Source organism: Lepisma saccharinum, chromosome 12 (genome assembly GCF_977018435.1).
Source record: "Lepisma saccharinum chromosome 12, izLepSacc3.1, whole genome shotgun sequence".
NCBI classification, from domain to species: Eukaryota; Metazoa; Arthropoda; class Insecta; order Zygentoma; family Lepismatidae; genus Lepisma; species Lepisma saccharinum.
The window spans coordinates 52,266,688-52,292,762 of record NC_139240.1 but is presented as its reverse complement, the minus strand read 5'-3'; the positions used below and the strand labels follow the sequence as shown (position 1 = coordinate 52,292,762).

The 26,075-nt window shown below is 39.4% G+C and overlaps 2 protein-coding genes across 3 annotated transcripts in view; one reads left to right on the top strand and one right to left on the bottom strand.

Annotated features, from left to right (window-relative positions):
* Window positions 1-26,075, top strand: part of LOC145996067 (facilitated trehalose transporter Tret1-like) — a 234,622-nt gene that overhangs the window by 86,576 nt on the left and 121,971 nt on the right. The gene's annotated exons all lie outside the window — the stretch shown is intronic.
* The window catches only part of LOC145996066 (cytochrome P450 6j1-like), a 260,095-nt gene that overhangs the window by 227,824 nt on the left and 6,196 nt on the right, over window positions 1-26,075 (bottom strand). The window contains exons 2-5 of one of the 2 annotated variants that reach the window (XM_083132298.1): window positions 21,665-22,566; window positions 17,682-17,903; window positions 8,226-8,477; window positions 440-2,080 (exon numbers count right to left, since the gene is read on the bottom strand). The exons of the other annotated variant lie outside the window; for it this stretch is intronic. Coding sequence (XP_082988424.1) covers window positions 1,890-2,080; window positions 8,226-8,477; window positions 17,682-17,903; window positions 21,665-22,547 — 1,548 coding nt within the window. The 5' untranslated portion in view covers window positions 22,548-22,566 and the 3' untranslated portion in view covers window positions 440-1,889. Of the gene's footprint in view, window positions 1-439; window positions 2,081-8,225; window positions 8,478-17,681; window positions 17,904-21,664; window positions 22,567-26,075 lie in introns of those variants that run through there. 2 annotated transcript variants of the gene reach the window in all.

Here is a 26,075-nt window from a genome sequence, read left to right as displayed (position 1 = left end):
ATAGTCGAACATGAAAGAAGTCATTGTTGAGGGAGGGGATATTGTTGAACTTGGAACCGAAGAGACGAAACAGGCGCTAGTGGATTCGATGCCACTGTATGCTAAGAACCGTGGCCAGCATACGAACTCTTCTTCGAATTAAAGTCATTCAAACACAGCTTGTTCCTTAAGTTTTAGCCAATCAATGTGGTTATCCTGGTTTATACAATTGTCCTGTCATCATCATCATATCATCACATCTCTTCATCTTCGAGATTACCCAAAATTGACAGAAAAGCGAAGTAAAATAAACCAAATCAATCAATCAATTTATTATGTACACTCACGTACATTTCTAGGTTGCGGTTGTAACAATTCTATTGACTCCCGCTGGAATTGTTACATCCCAGAAGTATATGTGACTGTACCAGAAACATAAATGAAACACATGTAAGTCTTTATAATATTTTTCTTATTACAATGAATGATCATTGATTATGTTTAATCATTAAACCGAGTTACTTTTTAAAACAGGTAAACTGTAAGTCAGTAATTTTTAAAAAGAAACTTTCCAAACACTGCTTGTGTACTTATTTGTAAAATGAAGAACAGAAGAAAACTATAATTTCACACTATTATTTGTGTTTGCATTGGAGGTCATGACGTAACATGTCTTCAAGTCTTCGCGAACATCTTGTGGGTTCCGTAGACCACGGGCGATAACTCCAAGAAAGTCACGTCGATCGTGTGTGTTCGCACGCGTATGTGTTGCATGTCTGCAGTTAACATGCCAAGTTCTTAACGAGAACGAAGAATAATTGGTGATTACGAACTATGAGCACGCGCGCCGTCGACCAATCAACGCGTGATTAAGGATATTATGCCCACCTGGAGCGAATAACCTTGGAACTCAGTCGCATATCATAATGACAAATGCACAGGTTCTGTGCAGGCTGGTCAAGGTGTGCTACTTGTCTGCCCGATGCAGCTGCTCAATCATTAGAAGCCATTAAACGGTTCTTCATAGAGCGCAAGGTCGTTGCCTCATTGGAATCTGGAAAAAGCATTAACCCAAAGGCATTTCCTGGAAGAGGAAACAGTGCAGTCAATGATATAAGATAATGCTATATTCAAGCTTCCAAGAATGCGCTCAACTCAGTGTCTGTGATTTGTTTGCAGATTGTAATCCTGTTGGAAAAACCTTCATTAAACTTTGGCGAGGCAGTGTTGCCAGATTACAGGAAATTCCACTCGATTCAGGTTAGAAGTTAGTTAGAAACTCTTGAAAAAATATCTAAATTGGATGGAAATTTTAAGGTATCCGTCGCACACAAAGCTCCTTTGAAGTGTTAATAATATCATACATTTAAAATCTAATTGTATTTATTTATTCCTTATTTTCATTCTCGATGCCCGGTGGAGGCACATAGTGGTTCGGATTTCACTTTAAACTGTAGGTTCAGTCCAAATTTTCCTATCTGTGTATAAAAGTGGACTTAGAACAAAACTCAAACCCTCATTTTCATTCAATTTATGTTTTCGTTAAGATCAATGGAAGTAATAATAATAATAAAAAATGATATATTGTGATCACAATTTCAACATTTCCGAGATGAAAGGGAAATTTGTGCGAAAAGGGGAAATTTGGTACCTAGGAAAGATAAATATAGTCCCTGGCAACACTGATTGACCTTTTCCTGCAGCCGCTGCCTAACTACAGCTCGACTATTGTAACCGTCAATTGTTGCAACCCCCACCCTGTTCTTGGAAAGAAATTGTGGTCCTTGGCAACACTGGTGTGAGTTGATCCTTTCTGCAGTAAACTTTCTCTTTCAAATAAATATGTATTTTCAAAGTCTCTCTCTCTCTCTCTATAACACTTCACAACACTAATAGTCCTCTTCTAGGCTTCATATTGTTGCTGGTCTTCTGTTGTCCTTCCTACTGACCAGCTGCAACCATAAGGGTTTGTCCGGAAGGGCGAAGAGTCCCTTTGGGTGAAGTCCTACTTCCTTGGGCGTCCCCTTGCATGGATGGAGTTCGAAGTGGCTCAGTGTATACACCAGGGCGACCTTCAGCTCTAACAATGAAAGCTGCATTCCTGAAAAGTACAACAAATGATATATTCCATTGTTGACTAAGATATATAATGGTAGGCTAAGAAAGATATTCTGGAATAACTGAGAATGAACTCATCATCAACTTGGGAGATTAACAATAGATGTCTCTCTCGATTATGACCACTGACAAGTGACGTCACAGGGGAATAGACGGTCGGACGCACACCGGTCCGAGTGGACATCACACCGCGCTAAGACGCCAGAGGTCCCGGGTACGGATCCCGGATTGGACATGGTTTCCTTTGTGTACCCCTTCCTCAAATTTATCATACCATCACTCATCCTTATTGGCCGAAAGTGGCAGATAAAGAAACAAGAAACAAATCAAGAAACAAGAACACCAGTAGGAGTCTTTGAACGCCTAAACAGCAAACAATAAAATTTATTCCATACAAAAAAAATGCATGTTTTCGCTAAAGGAGTACATCTTGTAGCTGAGTGGGCGCTAAGGGGCAGTTGACTCATCGTCTAGGGGCGTTTGGCCACCCTTGTTTTTCTCTGGCACCACCACTGCAGATGAATGATTTTAAAGAGTGCCAGAAAAGCAGACAAATGTCTGCTCCAGAAATAGTACATTACTTTGTTTACAACAACACCAGGATGCAAAGTTAGACTGCATAATTGCTCTCAGCTGTTTAATAAGGATTACAAAACAAAAGAAAATTACGAGTTAATTATAATACGAGGACGAATTAAGTCTTGATCGTGTCTCCTATCAGAATGAGTTGAATTATTGTTACTGAAACAAGCATTAGCACAAATTCTATAAAACTAAATATCTTGAAACGTGTATTATTATTTACAAGTCCAGAATGGTTTGTTGTCTTCGTAGCGCCCTCTGTTGTTGAACAAAACAAGGTCATATTAAAGAAAATTGATCTCGTATGGAAGTATGTAAAACAGGATTTCGGTGTCAAGAGGCGTGCGCAAGTGAGAGCAAAGGGGGCAAATTACCCCAGAATATTTTCATCAATGTAAGGTTATAAAACAACATTTTTCTCTTTAAAACAAGAGATGCCATTTATAATGCATTATTTCTTACCTAATTCGAAGGTGTCAGTGTGTTAAAGCTCTCGCCACGAAAACAGTCCTGTCAAGGTCGGAGCTTCCCCTTGCCTCCTCCACACCCCCTAGCCCTCCAGGGTTGCCACAATTCTTCTAAGCTGCTCAGCCGACACTTCGCGCGTTGTACGTACGCGTTTGATTTCGTCGGTTGAAATTGTTGCTCGTTGGCAACACTGCAGGTGGGTGGCGTGACCTTGACTGGGCTGTTTTCGTGGCGAGAGCTCTAGTGGAGGTGTTTAAACTGAACAAAAACTAAGATTGTAGGGCAGGATATTATCGTAAAATTATAGACGTCCATTCTAATGTAGGACTAACAATTACAGTGTTTCATATGCTATCCAATATTTGTAAGTACATGTGCATTCAATTCGCAAGCATGTGTGTAGTGAAAGGTTTAGTTTAAGATGAGCTGTGAATTTTGTTTATCTCTGTTTTTCTTTATTTATAGTAAATATTCGATCACTTCCTGAAACAGAGGTACATCGTCCTATAATTACACCAAAAATACATTAACTGTACACAGTGATGGTATTTTGGGGGTCTCTGACTCACCGTTTTGTGCGCATTAATACAGAGTTTGTGAAGCATTGAGATGGGCTGTAGTTCTTATTTCATGAAGGTTTTTGCCCCATCTCCTAATCGGAGAGTGCGCACTCCTATAGGTGTAATAAAACTATTAAAATCTAATAGGGTAGACAGGGGGAAATCGGATCACGGGGGGATTCGGGTCGTTTTGAATTTATGCGCTTATAACTGCCAGACAAAACGGAAATAATTCATTCCAGTTTCAATATGTGCTGCCACCTGCCTAGAGAACGAACAGTTTGTGCTAAGACCCCAGGAAGAGTGAGCTAGTTGACGTTGGTCTGTCTTCTTTGTTGGTGCCATTCTATAACCGCGTGTGAAAAACCAGCAACTGTACGTTTTATATGTTCAAACTTAAGCTTTTTAATGCACTTGTAACATTAATATTTAAAGTTAAAGGAATTTGTATTGTTATAGATACATAAACAAATAGATTATTGTACAGATCTGTCTCTTTTGTCCGGAATCAGTATGGACAACGAAGTTAATAATAATAAGGTGTATTTTATACAGCGTATATTGATAGACTTGTAGGTATATTTGTATCATAAAAAGTAGTTCAATTTTCCGCCACCAGGTTGAAATATGGCGCTGTACTTCCATGATGGGTTGTAATAATGACGTAAACTGCTCCAATTGGTTATGGATTTGCCTGTACCTTGCAATCTTGCAATAAACGAGAGATTAATTTCTCGCAACTTCCAGCCACTAACAAATGTGTTTGTAATTAATAACTCAGCAAAATCGCTTAACGTGAGTGCTGAACAAAAGTTCGGAAGTGATCACCATGCCATTAAATAAGAAAGAACGTGCATTGCTGGTGAAGTTGTTTTATCAGAACGGTAGTAATAGTGCAGCTGCACTGCGAGTTTATCGTCATGCGAAAGGACTTCGAAAGGGACTCATGACGACGCATGGGTTAAGAAAGATGATGATGACATTTGTACATTATTACAGCGCCATATTTCAATCTGGTGGCGGAAAATTGAACTATTTTTCTTTTTTCATCGTCATCCTCTTCCCCATGGTCTTCATAGTGAATTCACCAAATCTCAGAGTTCTACGATGCCTCAAACAGGCTACAGAGGGCTTTGAGTTGGGTAACTTTAATTCTGGTCACCTGGTATGTTAGTATATCACTTGCTACGAGAACTGTAGAATATGTGTTACTCTTGACAAATGATAAAAGGGTATTTTAAGTATTTTAAGATTTTTTATCAGTCCATTTTAACACCAAATATTGTTTTAGATGAAAGTAATACTACATGGATTTGTAAAATTTAACTTCAACTCCTTGCCGTTTAAGTTAATGTAGGGGGAGCAATGTTACCAACATGCGAAATTTTGTTATGTGAAAAAATTGTGAACTGCAAAATGCGGTAAAATGTATTTTTTTCTAAGTAAGTTTATTCTACGTTAAGAAATTCTGCAAAATGTCACACAGTGATAAAAGGAGTCAGAAGGCAGGTGACTGGATTCAATGTCAGGATTATAGATTGTAATAAAACGAACGTGGCGTTAATGTCTCTGGACTCAAAGAGGATGTAGGTGGAAACAATAAAATGGCTGGCGACTCGATTTACACAAGAACTGATCCAGTTTATCCCCCGCATAACTGTGGAAAAACGTGTCACAATAAGCCTTTGTCAGTGATGTGCCGTAGACTATAAGTTTATGTCTACATGTGTTGTCTACACGTAATCTACGCGTAGATTACATTGGGTTGTAGTTTACATAAATTACGTAGACAATCTAAAGTGCATTTTCAAGGGTTTCATGAAAGGAAAGTGACATTTTCAACTATATTGGTTCCTAACGAAATGAAAAGAATTCTATTTACAACAAAATGTCTCCTCTCTTCTATCATCAACTATGGAAGAAGATAAATAGTATGCAAAAAAACAACAACAGATGGCAGTCGTGAGGCAAAAGTGGTATTTTCCCCATAAAACAATAGAATATTTCCTATATTAGGTTTCTTCCTAGGTGAGAAATTGTTCGAATTTAGAAGAAAGAGTATGAAAAGTTCTCCTCACACATGAGCAACTGATACGCAGTATAATTTTGTTTTACTTCCACGGCGCCCTTTGCTAAGTTATCACCTTTTGCCATGTTGTTTACATAGATTACGTGATCTACGTGCATAAAATAGTCTACGTGTAGAATGTAGACTATCGTTGTTTACGCGTAGAAGCACCACTGGCTTTTGTACAACATGTGCTATAATGTAATCTATTAGAAATTATTAAAACTTCTCTTTCTCATGTCATTTGCATACTTTAAAGTTTGTTTTTTGTTTTAAGTATGTAGCTTTTACAACAAAGTATTAATGTCGCAGAGACAAACAAATATTTTTACCCGATTTCCCCCGGTCTACTATACATCCGATTTTTTTTTCAAAATTTTAATTGCTATTGCGATTTTAGAAACTTAATATAATTTAGCTATTTTGAAAAAAAATTGTTTTTCTGCAGTAGCACCATCTTGCTTCTTGCCATAGAATTAGGGTGAGCATACTTCCCGTTTTGACCGGGACAGTCCCGTTTCAGAGGCGTGTCCCAGTTGCCCCGTCCACATTATTAAGGAGCCACCATTTGTCCCGTTTTATAAAAGTCTAGGAGTTATCTTGAAAACCAAGTCTAAATTTGAGAATTTTCATGCTGAAAAAGAGTATTCTGTTATTTGTAGAGCAGTAAATAAGCATGCAGTTTCCTTACGGAATTGCAACAAGAATTTAAAGTTCCTGCGTCTTGACACAGGGTATGTGGGGTAAGGTTTTCGTTTTCGGGGAAACTTATAAAAGATTGATGAAGAATGAAGCTGTTCTCAAGAAGATAGGTTCTTCTGCTAAATACTACTGGTATTACTCAACTTCAGCATAAAGATTTATCAGAAAGGACAAGAAACGCTATGCAAGTCATACTGCGATTGTAGTAATTAATACCTTTTGACAATGGGATATCGATGATATTTCACTTATAATTTACTGGCTGATTATCCGGCGTTGCCCGGAGACAGGAAAATAATGAATTCCAACTATAGTGTAAGATGTTACTACTAATGCTATTTACAGGTATTTAAAAGTATAAGCACAGTACACAAATTATAAAGTAAAATCTTTTACAAATTCACTATAATATTAAGTTAACTCAAAACTTGATTATAAGCAACATTTTTAGTGGTAAATTTCTTATCTCCGAAAAACAAATTTCTTCAAATTTACAGGAGAAATTACTTACCGACTGCAGTTTCTTTATAGTTGTGGAAGTTCGGGGAAGTGTTTTCTCGCATCGTTCATTGAATTTTGTTGGTAAATCATCTATTTTTCGATATAAATGTGTGACCGATGCACGAAGGCTCTTGTATCCATTTACTTCAACGTGGATGTAGCCTGTGTGTGATGACATAATCCCGGTCAGTGTTTCCAAACACGTGTTTTTGTAACTGAAGAAGGTATGTTTCCGCAAATGGTTTGTGGGGCTGTGTGTCAATGGTTCATGGGGCTATGTGTCAATGGTTCGTGGGGCTATGCGAGAATGGTGTGTGGGGCTACGCATATTTTTTCTAAACCTATTTTTAACTATTGTAACCTAAACGTGACCCTACCTAACCTAACCTTACCGGAAATGGTTCGTGGGGCTATGTATGAATGGTTCGTGGGGCTATGCGTCAATGGTTTGTGGGGCTACGTAGGTATTTTTGGGTGCAGTGGGGTGGAAACACTGCAAGCCGAGTACGGTAGTGAAACTGTGACCGCCATTTTGCGTCTTACCGAAGTAAAAAAGAAACTAAGAAAACTTACTCGATATGTCACAAATAGAGCTTATTTCCGTGAAATAAGCGAAATGCCACCTTCAACAATGTTTCTCAATGCAGAATACGTAAGTACGAGTATTGAAATTAAATGAAGTAGCAAATTTCAGTCGTTTTCCGGAGATAAGAAATTTACCATTTTAGTTTCACCTCCAGGAGCAAGAATAAATAAATTGAACGTCACTGGGAGAGTCACTATTCATCTTAGCGACCCCGAAAATTATGGATTCCTCAGTAATATCGGTCGTTTTAGATAATTTTTACATGTCACCCCCTTCCCACCCCCACCCCCTAGGGGTTCCAGTGGTGTCTTACTCCTACAGTATTTCTTTCCAGATTGTAAGTGACATGTGTACCAAGTTTGGTTGAAATTGCTCCACGCGTTCGAGAGTTACGCCGGAACAAACATAGATCCATTGTTGTACTATATATAGATAATGTATCATTTATGTGATCCATACTTCAATAAATAGTAACAGAACTTTTAGGAGAAGGCCTAACCTATTTTTCAGGATGTCCCATTTCTGGGTCAAAACATTATGGTCTCCCTACATAGAATCTTACTTGTACACTCCTGTTCACAGTTGGACAGTTGAAGTATGTGCCATTTTATCTGAACAGGAGTGTACCTTTATATGTAAATTCACTCTGAAGGTCACTCACCTACACACATCCTAGGTCCTGCACCAAACGGGAGGTAGGTGAAGCTCTCCCTGGACTTCCTGTTCTCCTCACTAAACCGCTCCGGATCGAACTTATCCGGGTCCGGGTAAAATTCCGGGTCCCTGTGTAGCCCGTGGACTGACAAGTACACGTGGGACCCCTCTTCAATCGTCACGCCTTCTCCGGGTAAGCGGTAGTCTTTGTTGCATCTTCGGGTGATGAAGTTCACGGACGGGTATTTCCTAACAACCTCTGAAACAAGGATATGGTTATTACAGGGCTGAAATAGACACTTTCAATGTATTATAAAACAAAAACTATTCGTAATATCAACATGAATTTTGCGCTGGTAGGTTGAGGAACTGTGGAAGTTTCGTTAGGACACATTGTTCGTGATTGTTGTTGTCGCTGATTGCTGTTCCGGCGCAACAATTGTAAGATGGCTGCAAGCGCTGTTGAAGAATCATATTGTGTTCTTGAACTAGCCACAACAAACTCCGTTACTGTCGCGCAACGACATTTTCGAACACGTTTCGGAAACCCAGCACCTACTATAGTCGTTTTCACGTTCAGAAGACACTATGGGCTCTTATGGACAATGCTTTTCTTATGGGAAAATACGAGCGCGCTGTTGTGAAATTTCTGGATTTACAAATTTAGCTTACGTAAAATCGGTACCTGCAGTTTTGCAGGAAATTTTGTGGAGAATACGATGGTGAACACAAAAAACTGGTAACTTGCTTACATAATTTTATATAAATTAAAAACGCAAATTTTCTGTGAAAACACAATTTTTACATTGTTTTCATTCCTAACGTTGAAACATGCCGTAAAATTGAAGCATTCATTATGAAAAAAATTGACACTGTTTTTTAATTGTCATAGGTGACGGTGGTGCTTAGAATTTATCAATACTTTAAAGCATATTCGCATTAAAAAATATTCAAATAAAGTATGTGGAGATTTTTTATATTCGTGCAGTAGAAAATGTCATCGCTGGCCATTTTTTGTTCTGTAATTCCAAGTAAAAACTTCCAGCGACAAAGTTGTGGAGAAAATAATGAAATTATTTTTTATAACCACTCAAAGGTTCCCAGAAATATTACTTCCAAGCATTTGGAGTTTCTTTTTAACCCGAACCGCGCGCGAAGTAAAGAGACGTTGTCTGGCCATCTTGTGCTGGCTTACCGCAGCATTCCGGCTAATCACCACCAAGTTTTCGAGTTGTTATTTTATTTCCATTCAGTAAAAATATTAACTTCATGCAGTTTGTTATAATAGAATTGCAATTACTTAAATTTAATAATTGACAATTATTTCCAATGCTGCTGTTGTGACCAACATTAGTGCTGTCGCAAATACACGTTGTTTTTGTTTACATTACTGTCGACATTAATACTGAAATGAAGATCACCTTTCAGTTTCCAACGTACACATAAATTCATAGACACCATATTAACCCTTGAAAGGCTTCCCAACACGTGACAAAATATAGCATTATATATACAAAATATGTAACACCTTCATTGTGAAGGAAGCTCATCATTTCCCGGCGACATGAGCTAGCGCTGTATTGACAACACTGTGCGGTTTCTCCATAAGCGCCGTTGTGTCTTCTGAACGTGAAAACGACTTTAGACTCTCGTCCTACGACTGGTTCAGAAAATATGAAACAACAGGGTGTTTATGTAAAGGCAAAAGTTCGGGAAGACCCACCGTGTCAGAAGAAAAAGTGGATCGTGTCCGTACTGTTTTCCAGCGAAGTCCACAAAGTCCACAGCAAGGGCGAGTTTGGAACTACAAATGCCACAACAAATTATTATGTGTGCTCAACATTCAGAAAACGTTTTATTTTATTCCTCAACCTTCGAAAAGTATAGACGCAGGTATCTTACACCGGGTTTGGGTTGAATTTGATTATCGTCTCGATGTGTGCCGTGTGTCACAAGGAGCACATATTGAACATCTGTGAGTTCCCGAAACAAATCTTAAAGAATTAGTTTATAAAACAGTGAAAAGTGCTTCCTGATAACATAAATAGTTTTGGATTTATAAAGCATTTATTTTGTAGTAGCCCTGTATTATTATTTTAATGATAGTTTACTTTCGGGATTAAGTATCACAATGTACGAGGGCGTATCAAATTGTTCTGCTCCTGACATACCGGGTGTTCACAATAAAGTTGCCCTATCAGAGTCTGCGCCGAAACTTGGTATAGAGGCTATGGATACCATTATGAAGCTCGTTTTTATATATAAAAAAAGTAGTTCAAATTTTCACCACCAGGTGCAAATGTAGCGCATAGAATTAAATCCATCCTACTCAAATCCCTCTGGAGCTGGGTCGAAGCAACGGATTGCGCTGAAACTTGGTACAGAGGCTATGGAAACCTTGGAAAACAAATTCTGGTGAAAACATAGTTCAAATTTTCACCACCAGGTTGAAATGTAGCGCTGGAGTAACAACAACCAGTAATGGTAATGAGTTCATGTCGGAACAGCATTATTCAATATGCACGAACATAGATGACCCTTTGCAAGCGTGAGGCAGTGAGATCAATGGTCGCACGAAGCGTTTCCCGAGATCTTGTTCGCTCTGCACAAGATTTGAACGCCACATTTCCGCCTAGTGGTGAAAATTTGAACTATTTTTCTAGTCAGCATTCGCTTCCTCATGGTATCCTTAGCCTCTATAGGAACTTGAAGTTTCAGCGCAATCTGTTGCTTCAAATGGGCTCCAGTTGGCTCTGAGTAAGGGAACTTTAATTATGGTCATCCTGTACTTTGTGACTGAACTAAAGATGTTCAGTTGTTAGTTTCTAGTACACTTATCTGTTATTGTATTGAATCTTATTTATTATTTGTTTTGTATTAAGTACAACGTTTCGCAAATATTACGTTCATAATTTTAATGCATGTATAACTTTCCTCCCTATTTAAAAGAAAAACATATTTGGATGCAGTTGTATGCAATATCTCTCAACTTATTGGTATAAGCTTATCCAAAGTTCTCAATGTACGATTAAATTAGTTGATATGGTTGAAGTATACATGTGTATTTATGTAAAAATCGACCATCTTGTCAATTTAAGCCCCAAATTTTGTAGTAAGTTTCAGCCACTGGATGGCTTTCAAAGATTTGGGTGGGCCATAACTTGAAAGGAAAAAAAGTAATATTCGTCTCATCCAAAAAAAGGAATTATTTTCCGGTAATAGGAAGAAAAATTTTCACAAAATTCAAATGTCTCATTGAGAATGTATTAAGTTTCACACCTCTATGATCCAGGGGTCGGTAGAGCGCGCTGTCGAAACCAGAGCTCATGGGTTCGAATCTTGTAAGTTTTCCCATTATACTCACCCAGTGATGGACTTCAGTATCTGCCTGTGGAAGACTTGAAATTGTGCTATATAATTACATTACTGGCATTACATAACATATATATTACTAGAGCTATTAAAATGTAAGCCAGTTTACATCGACTTTCCGCGAATAATTTTTACACTTTTTTTTATGGAATTCGCAAAACAAATGTTGACACTACATGTTCTGCCCCACTTGGTGACGCCTCTGCCTTAATGATAAACTTAATAACGTAGAGCGTTTTCAGTAGATATTCGGAATGATTCGAGAGAATCTGGTAAGCAGGGAATGGATTTTTAGGTAGACGGACTGACTGCGTTTGCTGCCCGGTAGGACCGTGAGTGTCTCCCTGGAATGGATTGGATCACCATAGAGCCGAGTTCACCGCGATCTTCTTGAGGTGTAAAGAAAATGCAGGCACATACTAAAAACTATAACGTTGTATTATAATAAATATGTACACATAACACGTAATTACACTGTCCTGCACTCTTGCTTCAGTAAACTGTGTATATAAAGTTGGAAGCCGATGTTACAATAACACGTCACTAGTTCTTCACTGAATGATATCAGCACTGTAATGTTCCTGTGATACTGAACTACATATCACTGCACTTCACTGATATGCCACGTTAGGCTTACGTTTTTTGATGAATATCCGCCACTCGGTGACTATCGGCTGCTGCCGGAGTGACTTCTGCCCGAACACTGGCGGAAGTAAGCTACCGCGCAAAGATGGCGGCAACTAGGCACCGCACCCGATATGAACTGACCAATGGGAGTGCAGCTTTCTTAAAGCACTGGATATACACAAAATAAACAATTGAATATAAAGGGTGTTTCATAAAATGCGCAGGTTTTAAATCGCTTGTCATTATTTTGTTTGAAGGTTGGCAACACTGTTCTTATCATTTTCGTTATCTCTTATCATTCCGATTATTAATTGAGCAATTGTTTTTTTTCTTCAGATGTTCAGTTGAGTTGCCAAGGAGCATTTCACTATCGATGAATGCGTCGTTATTTTGAAAACACATTACAGAAACGGGGAGTGGTCTGGGCTGGATGAACTGGAAACCGTGAATATGTGATTTCCCGTACTTTTCTATTGTTGTCGGGGTGCCAGGAATCAATATCCGTTAAGCAAACAATGCATAGCTACCGCATAGTCGACAGTTTACGAACTGTCTCTGCATAGCACTTCCCGTTTCTGTTATAACGACGCGTTGGTCGATAGTGAACCGCTCCATGGCAACTCAACTGAGTATCTGAAAATAAAAAATAAAAATTGCTCAATTAATAATCGGAATCATAAAAGATAACGAATATAATAAGAACAGTGTTGCCAACCTTCAAACAAAAAAACATGGCAAGCGATTTAAAACCTGCGCACTTTATGAAACACCCTTTATAAAAAAGATATATGGTGGTTAGTTTTTAGAGATAAATCTCCAACACGAACAATTACGATGGCGGACAATTGCGATGAACACAGAAGTGAAAGGGCGGGTGAAGAATTGCGAGGACATTTTAAATCTTGTATCAAATTGAAGGGTGACTTAACACCCCGTACAATACCTCTTACAAGACAATTATGTGAATTATTGATATTTTCGACTCGGAATTTGGTTCAATCAAGTTTCTGATCATGGACTGGAGCCAACAGACACCTTTTTAAGTGACCCGTTTCCTCATAAAAATCTGTGCGAATACACTTTCCAACTCTCTTGTCACGTTTCTTCCTTTTCTGACCTTCAAGATTAAATTCTATCCGCATGTATTTGATATTGGTGTCTTCTGCTTGGTTCTTGACGCTTGATGGCTTTGGATGCGGTCTTCCAAGCCACCTATTTATTCTGTTGTTCCAACCTTCTACAGCATTATTAGTTCTGTGGCGCCATTGGTTAGGTTAGGTCCTGATATTCGCAATTGTCCTGCCATTAATGTGTAAAATGACCTTCAATGTCAAAATCATCACAATTGTCCGTGATTTTCGATTCATCGCAATTGTCCTAGATTCGGATTTTTATGTACCAAAAAGTGTAAACGTATCAATATTTCGTCAGTTTAATCATAATATGGAAGTAAATATGAACTTTCAATTGTAAAAATGGTAAATTTCATTAAGGAAGTAACCCACCTACCTAAATAAAATGAATTACAAAAACAGGACATTAATTACAACTATAAATTTTAAATACAACATGTGCTTTAATTTACTTTCCCCCTGTTGCTCTTGAAGACATATTTATATTGGCTGAAATTGCGTTCAGTATCGCATAAAATATGCAATGGAGCTTGAATTCTCTATTGTCGACAAGAATCTTAGGATAACAAATGCATTGTCTATTATCAAGATTAGAAATAGTACAAAACGAATAGAATATGATGAACGAAAACCCTTCAGTATTTTAACACAAGAAAGGAAATTGTAGTAATAGCATGAATATGGAATATATGGAAATTGTATGTAAAAATAAAATAAAATATGTGCCAAAATCTAATATACCGGGTGGCCAGAATTAAAGTTACCCAACTCAGAGCCCTCTGTAGCCTGTTTGAGGCATCGTAGAACTCTGAAATTTGGTGAATCCACTATGCAGACCATGGTGAAGAGGATGGAGATAAAAAAAAGTTCAATTTTCCGCCACCAGGTTGAAATGTGGCGCTGTACTTCCATGATGTGCTGTAATAATGACGTAAACTGCTCCAATTGGTTATGGATTTGCCTATACCTTGCAATCTTGCAATAAACGAGAGATTATTTTCTCGCAACTTCCAGACACTAACAAATGTCTTTGTAATTAATAACTCAGCTAAATCACTTAACGTGATTATTTGTACAACCCATCATGGAAGTACAGCGCCACATTTCAACGTGGTGGCGGAAAATTGAACTATTTTATCGCAATTCTCTTCCCCATGGTCTGCATAGTGGATTCACCAACTTCCAGAGTTCTACGATGCCTCAAACAGGCTACAGAGGGCTCTGAGTTGGGTAACTTTAATTCTGGCCAACCGGTATGTGAAAAAAAATGGAAAATGTTTCAGAATTGCTTACTTCAGTCCACAAATATAGTACAAATTAACATTAACTTTAACATCATATAAAGATATGTATTTACATAAAATCCGTTCTCTGCTGATAAGTGTCGGCCCGTGGCGGAGTGGTTAGAACATCCCTGGCATGGATGCTTGTGAGTGTCCATTCATCAATTTCATCATGTCATCACTCATCCCAGCCAAAAGTGGCACAAAAAGCTAAGTAAAATAAAGCAAATCAAGCACTCAATCAATCTGATTATACGTTCAATTCACGCACGGTGTGAATTAAAATTCTATTTTTTTTACATGAATGTCCACAGTTACAAAAATGTTTATTTGTTTTAGCTTTGTCTTGGAGATCTTTATTTAGTAACGGTTATTTCACCGACAAAAGTGTTGAACGGGGGGGGAAAATGTATGTAAATACAAACCTCAAGAACTTGACACTTTGTCTTTTACATTGAACGTCAAGTGTCCTTCCTAGTCTGCAGTAAAGAACTGGTTTGTTTTTTCTGGACGAAACATTTTGGCAGCGAAGGTAAAGAACCACTTAGGCCAGTTTACGTAACTGTCCCTCAAAATGTGGACACCATTCACTCCATAATCTTGGAAGATCACAAAACCTGTTATCAGGAATCCTAACCTATCTCTTGAAGGTATAGACTCGATCATCCATGAGGTTTTAGCCTTCAGAAGGCTTTCAGTAAAATTTGTGTCCAAATGCCTCAGGACTTGACGCTTTCATTTGTTAAAATATTCGTAGAATTCTTTTGAAGGTTTGGTTTCTTGTGGATGATACCTGTGATGTATAGGCAAAATCTGTTGCTGTTGATTTGGTTCACACAGTTCAGTATTCTCCTCATACTTTTCCTCTATTTCATTCTTCTTTCGGGTAGGGGAAGCAGGAAGAAAGGGTGAGAGCAGTGATGTGCGTCTACGCGTAAACAACGATAGTCTACATTCTACACGTAGACTATTTTATACACGTAGATGACGTAATCTTTGTAAACAACATGGCGAAAGGTGATAACTTAGCAAAGGGCGCCGTGGAAGTAAAACAAAATTATATTGCGTATCAGTTGCTGATGTGTGAGGAGAACTTTTCATACTTTCTTCAAAATTCGAACAATTTCTCACCTAGGAAGAAACCTAATATAGGAAATATTCTATTGTTTTATGGGGAAAAGACCACTCTTGCCTCACGACTGCCATCTGTTATTTTTTTTGCATACTATTTATCTTCTTCCATAGTTGATGATAGAAGAGAAGAGAAATTTTGTTGTAAATAGGGTTCTTTTCATTTAGTCAGGAACGAATATAGTTGAAAATGTCACTTTCCTTTCATGAAACCCTTGAAAATTAATTTTAATGCACTTTAGATTGTCTACGTAGTCTATGTAAACTACAACCCAATGTAATATACTCGTAGATTACGTGTAGACAACGCATGTAGACGTAAACTTATAGTCTACGGCACATCACTGGGTGAGAGTAAGAAATAAAAATTCCTCTCCCCCTCTCTCTTTCTCACACACACACACACACAGAGAGAGAGAGAGAGAGAGAGATAGAGAAAGAAAGGAAAGTAGAGCGAGAGGGAGAAAGAAAAAATAAGCAAGTCTCTTTGTATGTGTATTATCATTCTCCTCTATTACTCTTCTTGTCTCTCAATCGATAGGGGAGAAGGAAATAAAAAAAATGAGAAAATTAAGAGAAATAAAACGAGGCCTTTCTTCTCCTCTTTCCCCTCTCTCCTGCTCACCAAATCCCGAAAAAAAAGAAAATTAGAAGGAGAGAGAGAGAGAAATGGAGTGGAAAAGGATATATTACTCTTTCTCGGGCTCTCTCTTTGAGGGAGAGAGAGAAGAAGAAGAAAGGGAGAGTAAAAGAAAACAAGGACACAGAGAGAGAGAGAGAGAGAGAGAGAGAGAGAGAGAGCTATATAAAAGATAATCGTGTCTCTCTTTCCTCTCTCTATTATCGCCAATCCCCTCTCTATATCTTTTCTCCTCCCTCGACTGAGAGAGGAAGAAAGTAAGAAGAATCAGGACAAAATGTGAGATAGATGGAAAACAAGGCTCCTCGTCTCCTCCTCCTTCCTCTATCTCTCTCTGGTTGATTTTATCATAATGTGCCTCCACCGGGTAAGGAACCCGAAGAAGGAGAGAGAGAGAGAATTTGCGCATCGTGGTAAGAACTTCAAGAAATACCTTTACATCCTCTGAAGACTATCTTACCAAGTTACTGTTTAAATTGCTGCATGTAGCTTGGAGACTGTTTAGACTACATAGCTCCAAAACCGTTGGATGTGATTGAAAACTCAGGCCTGCATGGATGTCTCGCAGATGTCTCTCAATAATTTCAGCATGCTGATTCCAAAAATGAAATCCATTTTTACCCATCACATTTAATTTTTTTTAAAAGAAAATAGGAATATATTAACTGCCTATTTTCACAATGAAATGTGTAGTTCCATCATTTCCCCAATAGATGGCTCTGTATAGATGGTGGTAAAATATTAGCTTTCTACAATACAAATCCTCCAATTTTGAACTGTAAATCCATGCAGAATATTAAGCATTTATTCACCTTCTAACTTCACAAGAAACATTAGCATTAGAAATTGTATGAACTTTGATTGTTAAGTTGTATTTTCGAAATCCCTCATAAAAATTTCTTTAACAAAATGTCCAATACTCGATGTCATAATGTGGTGGGTTGATAGAAGTTAGTAATGTGGAAAAAATCCTGACGTGATGGGAAGAAATTTAGGTTATTTCCGTGATCAACATTCAAAATATTTCCAGAATCACCTATTGGGTTGTAAACAACCAAAATTTCCCTTGCAAGAATTTCCTATGTTGCTTTCTGTAATATCCGCAATGGAATGGCGAATGTGAGATTTTTTATTGTGAAATTGTGACAAATCCTGATGTGATAGGGGAAAATGAATGTCTTGTGCGCGATCAGAATACTTCCAAAATCATCTATTGATTTGAAAACATCCGAATTTTATAAAAAGTATCCAGGGTGGTGAAATAGGTTGAAACATACCTGAAACAACCTTGTCCATTTCTGTAAGCTTCTGGACGCCCTCGTAAGAGAGCTTTCCGTGGCATTCTTCCAAGTAGTCGTCAATCTCCTGCCTCAGCGTATCCTGTACGTGGCCGTTGACCATCAACTCGTAGCAACAGAACGCCAGAGCATTGCCTGTCGTCTCGTACCCGGCGACAATAATGCCAGCAGCGACCCCAAATAGAACTTCGTCTGACAAATCTGTTGAAAGAATTGCTTTAAAAGAAACATAGATTCGTGACATGCTGAAGATAAGGTAGTCATATTCAAATATAGAATTTCATACCATGAAGATGGAAGCTGTATATCTTCTACAGACTTATCTGGTTAATGCAGAACCCCTATTTCAGGTATTTCCCTTCATTAACGGGTTTTACTGGTAGATATTACCAGATTTAAATGAAAACCTCAACAGTCCAATAAAAATTGTAGGGCAGACTGTACAGAGATCAAATTTACATGAGGTATCAACTGTTATTTACAATATGACCTCAAGGCTGCAACACCAAGCAGGTGAGCTTGAAAACGCCTTTTTATTATTATTTCAAAATTGGCCCCTCCTCTAGACAATTGCACGAGTGAAGAGGAGTGGTTTCTTACCCTCTGTCAACGTAAATCTTACAGATATTTCTCGGCAAATGAAAATCCAATATCTCTGTGCATGCTTACCACATCAGGAAGTTTGCAAGTGGGGGAGAAAGTTAAACAATGGCCTCGGTTCGCAGGCAGATGGGTGGAAAGGTCTTTGCAGTGGCTCATAAGTGACTGCACGTGGACCCCAAAGACTTTTTCTTCTCAAGGTATGCAGGCACTAACTCAAACTTAAAAAATATATGTAGATCAGGAATAGGTCTGTGCTAAGCTGCAGCAAACTTGTGCAACGTTACATACAGAAATCTACTAGATCAGAAACAAAAACAAATTAAGGATTTAATTTGAATGTTCCATGTATTTTGAAAACAATATATCTGCTAATTTGTTTGAATATAACTTGACAAGTTTAAAAACAAGACGCTGCAAATAGCTATTGCGCATCTCACACCACATTAACCCACTACATTCTCCGCAGCGACGTTGATTCGCAGTGTTGCAACCTGGAGGGAGCGCAACGGTCTGAGGATTTTCAACGAAATTTGTATTCGCTTTTCGCTGGGCTGTTTTCTACCTGTCGGAGTACAGAAATTCAGCTCACCTTTCGCCAACGACTCTTTTCCTTCTTTTAAAACTTGGCCTCCCCGATGGCGCAGTGATATCGTCGTCGCCTTGTAATCAAGGGGTTCCTGGTTCGATGCCCGGAGGAGGTACATAGTGGTTCGCATCCCACTTTAAACTGTAGGTCCAGTCCCGATTAGCCTGTCTGTGCATAAAGTGGACTTAAAAAACCAACTCAAACCAAGAAGTAACAGAGAAGATGTACAGTGGGATCCATGAGCATTACCGTGCAAATTGTCCATCACCAAATTCGTGCACTGTACTTGACCCAATATGAACTTCAAGAATTAAAAGAAAACTCAAAACAAGCTGTTGACAACTTCTGCACCAGCATACATAAAAATCCATCGCATAAAAAGACACAGGATGTAATGGAAAAATTAATGACAATAGTCGTGGATAATTTGCACTCATGGATCCCAATGTACGTGACAAATATGATTAGCCGATAATGAAAATCCTTATTATTGCGTTCGGTTATTGATTTATCAATTTGCTTTATAGTACTTCGCTTTTGTGCTACTTTTGGCTAATTTGCAAGATGAAATTTATGAATGTACACTCACAAACATCCATGTCCAGGTCTGGATTCAAAGCCGTGACTTCTGGCGTCGTAGCGCGATGTGTTAACTACTCCGCCACGGGGGTGGCTTATGCAAGTGTATTGCATGTTTTATATTTTTTTATATGTTTGAATCCTGCAAATATCACGTATGAATATGCATACCCGAGTCCATGAACAAGCTTTGATTGCCATATTTTCATTTGAGCCAATTTCTAGCACATACTTCTCTTTTTAATTTTTTAATGACAACAGTAATTCTGCTACAACGTTCTCCAAATCGCCCGTTCATCTTTTTAGCTTGTCTGCTCCGCGCAATGTCTTATGGGAACAAAAGCATACCGACGAGTAAACAATTATCGAGTGAGGCGAAAACTAGCAGATGGGTAGCCAGTCCAGCGCCAACTAGGACATTCCTACTGGAAATCCAGTTCCGTGTCTTTACTTGAAGGTAGTACTACTGCGCCTTCAATAACGTAGTGTGGAAAACGACCCAAGAAACTGGTTCCCCAGACGGATGAGAAACATAGATGGCAGTGCGATCAATCTCGGTGCTAATTTTCTTATGAAAGTAATGCGGCTTTGTTAGTTTTTGGAATATATTATGTAGATTTGTTTGTCTTGAAAGGCGGTACGTGAATTGATGGAAACAGTTATATTTGTGGGTGATTTGCAGTCACGAAATGACATTAATTCGGAAAGAAAAGTAAAATAAAATTAATAAATAAATAGCATACGTAACACATGCGTAAACATCGCAAAGTGATTCCGGACGTCAGGTGTTGGATTGTGTACTAGAGTTTTATTTTTCTATGTTATTAGAATATAAATAGTATCCTGAAAGATATTGTCAGGCGACAAACCACAAGTGTCGCTTGGAAGCGAGCAGTCCGTAATCAATGCAGCCTTTCGAACCGTAGGGACTCAAGCTCTGACTGCACCGTTTCCTCAAGGAGATTTTTGACCAAAGCGACACACGACAAACGATACGAGGATTTCACACCAAAGCGACACGGGTCCTTCGGTCCAAGGCAACTTGGAAACGAGCCAATCAAGAGCAACATTTCACATCGTAGCGGCATGACGGGAAGCACAGGCCAGCGTTCGGTTGGTGAAATCCTCAAGCGACAAGTGTCGCGTGACTCTTGTCGCTTTGGTGCGCAATCTCCCTAAAGCAAGACACTCATTGCATCGCGCATGCGCGTACAACAAACCACGGCAACATGTTCAAGCTATTGAGGAAATGGCCCAGTTTGAGCGACGCAGAAGCGAGAAAGCGACACGTGTGGCTTATCGTGTCGACTAGATCTGTTGTTGTAAGGTGCGGTTTATCGTGTCGCCTATCTGTTGTTCGCACAATTAGCAGCGAACGCTTGCTAATAGACTGAAGGCACCATGTCGTTTGTCACTTAGTTGGGAACTCCCCTGTAGCGCGTCGCAGCAGTCTGAGCACCCTTCCTTTGAGGAGCTTTCCGACCGAAGTAACAAGTAGCACGCGAATACGCCATATGAACGTGTCGTTTGCTGTTTGGACCCTCATGTACAATGAATGCTATTTTACAGTCTGGAAGTGTGTGTCACTAGTGTGACAAGTGTGAACATCCTGTGTCGCTTGTCCCATTGATTTGAAAGTTTCCTTACACTCATGTCGATGGCACTAAGAAAGTTTTGTGGGGTTCCCCTTGTCGTTTCATGGAATCATCATTATCATCATCGCCGCGATTAGTTTAAAGCGGAAGAAAAGAGACAGTAAATATCCAAAATACAAATGCTTCAGTGTGTATATATCTTTAAAAGAAATGATGATGATAATAATAATAATAATGAACCTAATTCATACACAAAAATTTAGTTGCCAAGAGCATTCCACGCGTATTTTTCTCCCGTATTATTAACGAAAGTATTACGATAACAGGACGTGGTCGACTGTCTAGAATGTTCGTTATCTTCTTCGCGACCAATGTACCAAATATCATAGCAATTGTCACATTCATAGAAATGCTTCATGTAAAGGAATCAGACGTTGCAGCGAAAACTCCACTTACTTCCATTATAAGCAGACGAATTCCAAGAACCGGGTTCAACACCAGCGCCTCTAGCGGATCATTTTCGAGTGGAACCAGCCAGAGCGCGCAGAACTCTGCCGTTTTCCACACTACGTTATTCAAGGTGCTGTAGTAGTACTCACCGACATCTGACGGTGACACATCTCCCTCCATGTTGCGGTTCTTCTCTCGTTCGTCCCTCAGTTGCACGTACACGTCTGAGAAGTCTTTACTGCTGATGCCAGAATTTCCTTTCACCTTAAGAAATTCTCGTGCCAAGTCGCGGAAATCTTCAATCAAAGATTCTTCCAGAACGGACAATCTAAGATGCTTCAAGACGTACGGAGCGAACAGCATCAAGAAGCAGGCCAGAATTCGCTTCAGTGCAGGTTTGGTAACCTCTTTGGCCATGTGCAACATCCTTGCGTCCACTGCTAGCTTCCCGTGGACACCGAAAGCAAACGAAGCTATCACATAAATAGGGTACGCTTCTGCAATCTGTTTGATGTCAATCCGCCCGCTGGAATCCTTATGCTCCCCTATGTCCCCGATCATGCTCAGGGCGCAGTCGCATATGTGGGGGAAGGACGCCTTGATCCTGCTCAGGGTGAAGATCTTGGTCACCCTCTCCCTGAAGAACCTCCACCGCTCCCCCTGCATGAAGAAGAGGGCGTTGGACGCCAGAGGATCTCCTACGGGATCAGGGCGGTAGGACCAATCCGTGAAGTGGGCGAAGTCCTTCACCAGGATGTGCTTCATCAGTTCTGGATCCCGCACCATGAGACAGGGTGTGGTTCCCAAGAAGAACCCTCCGAACCTTTGCCCTGACAAGCCCTTGTAGATTCCCGCCATCTGGTCTCCTACACTCTTCTTCATCAGAAGTAGATCCATCACGTTCCCAAAGAACGGAACTGGCTTGAGGTACGGGACGCCCCTGTCCTTCCAGTAGTTGAAGTTTCTGGTGACGTAAGCGTAGATGGCCAATAGCAAGGTCACTAATAATATCAGGGTAATGGTATTCAGCATTGTGTGTCTTCAATTTAAACTGAAAAATCGGAAAAGAGAATCATGAGTGTTCATGTTGACACTGTAAGCAAGTTAAACATTTAGAGGGTTTAAATTTGGCGCCATACGGACATCTTTGTAGGTGGCGTGGTGAAACACACATCCCTGAGTAGAGTGGTTTAAAACCTTCAGTCGTCATGCAGCGTTGGTCGGAAGAGCATCGAGTGTTTGGTGTGGAATGTTCTTTGGAAACCATGACTGCCACTGCAGCGTAGCGTGTTTTTCGACGACATTTTGACATCGGAAGGAACAGAGACCAGGAGGCCTCTTGGTGACAATTGATGCAGTATTCTAGAATTATGTAAGACAATTCAGTATTGTTTGGCGTGTCGGAATCTTTCAATTCCTTCCGATAGCAAAATGGCAGTCATGTTTGAAAGAACGTTCCACACCAAACGCTCGATGCTCTTCCGACCAACGCTGCATGACAACTGAAGCGCTCTACTCAGGGATGTGTGTTTCACCACGCCACCTACAAAGATGTCCATATGGCGCCAAATTTAAATCATCTAAATGTTTCTGCCCCAATCTGTATTTCAATTTTACATATTTCGAGACACAATAAACACCTTTGCATCATCTAAAATGCATTTTCAACTCGTCTACTTTGTAATTCAATAATGGTTATGTAAATATTGTTAACATTTCTCGAGTGACTGAAAAACATTCCTATCAGGTTACGTTCACACTGTATGACTGCGTTGACTACAATCTGTTTCGGGAATCTATGGAGCAGGCAAACGAAAACAAGTCTGTGTACAACTAGTGACTTGAAAGGGGTTGACCAATGAACGCATGAGGGGAGAAGTGAGTGCATGGAGGGGAAAACGCAGCTACATCTCCGTCCACTTGTTTTCGCTTTCCTTCTGTATCGTTATGTTCGGTCATGCTCCATTCCTTTGAGAGAGAATTCTCTTGTTTTGTCTACTACAAAAACATCGTTATACTTAACATATTTAGGCCTCCAAATGTCGTACGAGGACTTTTTTTATAGATTTTGTGCGCCTTTTTTTGTGTGATCACGAGAATGCTCATCAGGTAAAATGAAACACTGGGTCCCCAAAGAGTCCAGAAGCCAGAGCGTCGTTAGTCTGCAAAATGCAGTACAGGGTGTACTATACGTGGAAGGCATTTTGGCATTTGGGTGTCTTGGGAGAGGATTACAACTTGCATCCCGAGGACTATATTCGTGGCAAATGTCACACTTTCTTTAATAACACATGCCACTTAAGTGCCTTTTTACGACATCAAGTTTTAATCGAAACTTTTTGGATAAATAATCAAGGGATCCCGTGTTCGATACCCGGTGTAGGTACGCACATAGCAGTTCGAATCGACTTTAATAAAGCTTATGTGTTTGTGTGTGTGTGTGATCGCCTTGGTGTCCTAGCACGTTGGGCCTGACGTACGATCTGGTTACGAGAGTCCCAGGTTCAAGTTTTGCCGTGGGCATGGGTGCTCCTTTCTGAATGTCCCTTCATCAATTTCAACCAATCACCATTCATCCTTATCTTTGCGATTAGCCTACAGAGGCAGAAAAGCGACGTGAATATAAGATAAATGCACACTATGCATTATATACACAGTAGTACACCGATCAGAAAAAATAATAGTAGGCGGATTGTCCATCGTTTTCATTAAGTCTGTTCAACAATGTGATGGCCAGGCATTGAAACTTCAATGAGCAGAAAACAAAGTTTGTTTAGCGTCAACAGAATTCTGTTCCTTAAAGCAAAAGAGAATGTGTGAATAAAATAAGTGATGGGCAATTTTCCTACCCAGCAGTGTCCATGACAGGGTTTAGGTGGCAGAACAGCCTCAGGCTGAACCTCGCCCACTTAAATAAAGAATTTGAATTTGAATTTGAATTATCTTTGCTATTTTCAGTACGTGTGTGTCAGGCCGTTACCCAGGTGAGGAGCCATGCCCCCCCCCCCGAACTCATGAAATATTTAAATGTGAACCAAAAAAACTACGTGTATAACATCAACGGTTTTTTATATTTCTAAAAATTTCAATTTTCTTCTTGCATAGATGATGTTTTTGTAGCCAGGCTCCAGAATTTTTCTGTCTGCAATATTGGGCAATTTTAGTGTATAACCATTGATGCAAGGCTACCAGACGTCCGATTTTCCGATTTAGTTGGGACAGTCCAGTCCAATTTTAATCCCTGTCTCGACGTTTTTCGAACTGCAGTCATGATAAGAAAATATCTTTTTTGTTTACTCAAATTTAGACGTTTTTTAATTATATTAATAATTGATATTATACAACATTGAGCCTAATTTATAAAATACATTGTTTTCTACGCATAGAATTATCATGACTGTTCAATGGTTCTGGTATAAAAAAGATTAGAGGAGATTTGAAAACATTTTTAATTTGCGGAACACAGAACTACGCGTACCCTATTTGAATACTTCGGGTAATCGAATCTCACCAAGCTATACGCTGTGTGACACATTTCTCTGTAAGCGACTGTGTGCTTGATTGTTGGCATGAGGGAGGGGAGGGGTATCGGTGAGTTGAAATTTTTTCTGTTAATTTGGAACATAATATTGCAACTTTACAATTGTACCGGTGGCCAGATTTAAAGTTACCCAACTCAGAGCCCTCTGTAGCCTGTTTGAGGCATCGTAGAACTTTGAAATTTGGTGGATCCACTATGCGGACCATGTGGAAGACGATGGCGATAATAAAAGGAGTAGTTCAATTTTCCGCCACCAGTTTGAAATGTGGCGCTGTAATTCAATGATAGGTTGTAATAATGACGTAAACTGCTCCAATTGGTTATAGAGTTGCCTTTACCTTGCAATCTTGCAATAAACGAATGTCTTTGTAATTAATAACTCAGCTAAATCACTTAACGTGAGTGCTGAACAAAAGTACAGCGCCACATTTCAACCTGGTGGCAGAAAATTGAACTATATATATATTTTTTTTTATCGCCATCCTCTTCCTCATGGTCTGCATAGTGGATTGACCAAATTTCAGAGTTCTACGATGCCTTAAACAGGCTACAGAGGGCTCTGAGTTGGGTAACTTTAAATCTGGCCACCAAGTACGTTTATCTCTAGCTGTAATACATCGGTTGCTATTTATGTATCCCGAACTGGCAACACTAATGTTGCTAGGTAACATCTAATATATCCATCGTAAAGTTGGACATTTCTATGGTATATGTACCCAGAACGTTGTGCTTACGGATGCTATTTTTGTTTGTTACAGGGACTTGAAAATTTCATCGGAGGTCAACAATGGAATTAACTCGAGAACATTTTCGAGCAATGATTTTCTACGACTTTCGACGTGAATTATCTCAACAACAGTGCATCGATCAACTCACTTCGACTTTTGGCAATGAAGCACCATCTAAAAGCACTGTATATCACTGGTTTAGTGAATTCAATCGTGGCCGTCGTTTGCTCACGGACGAATCTAAAGAAGGCCGTCCAAAATCGGTTGTTGTGCCAGAAAACATTGATGCTG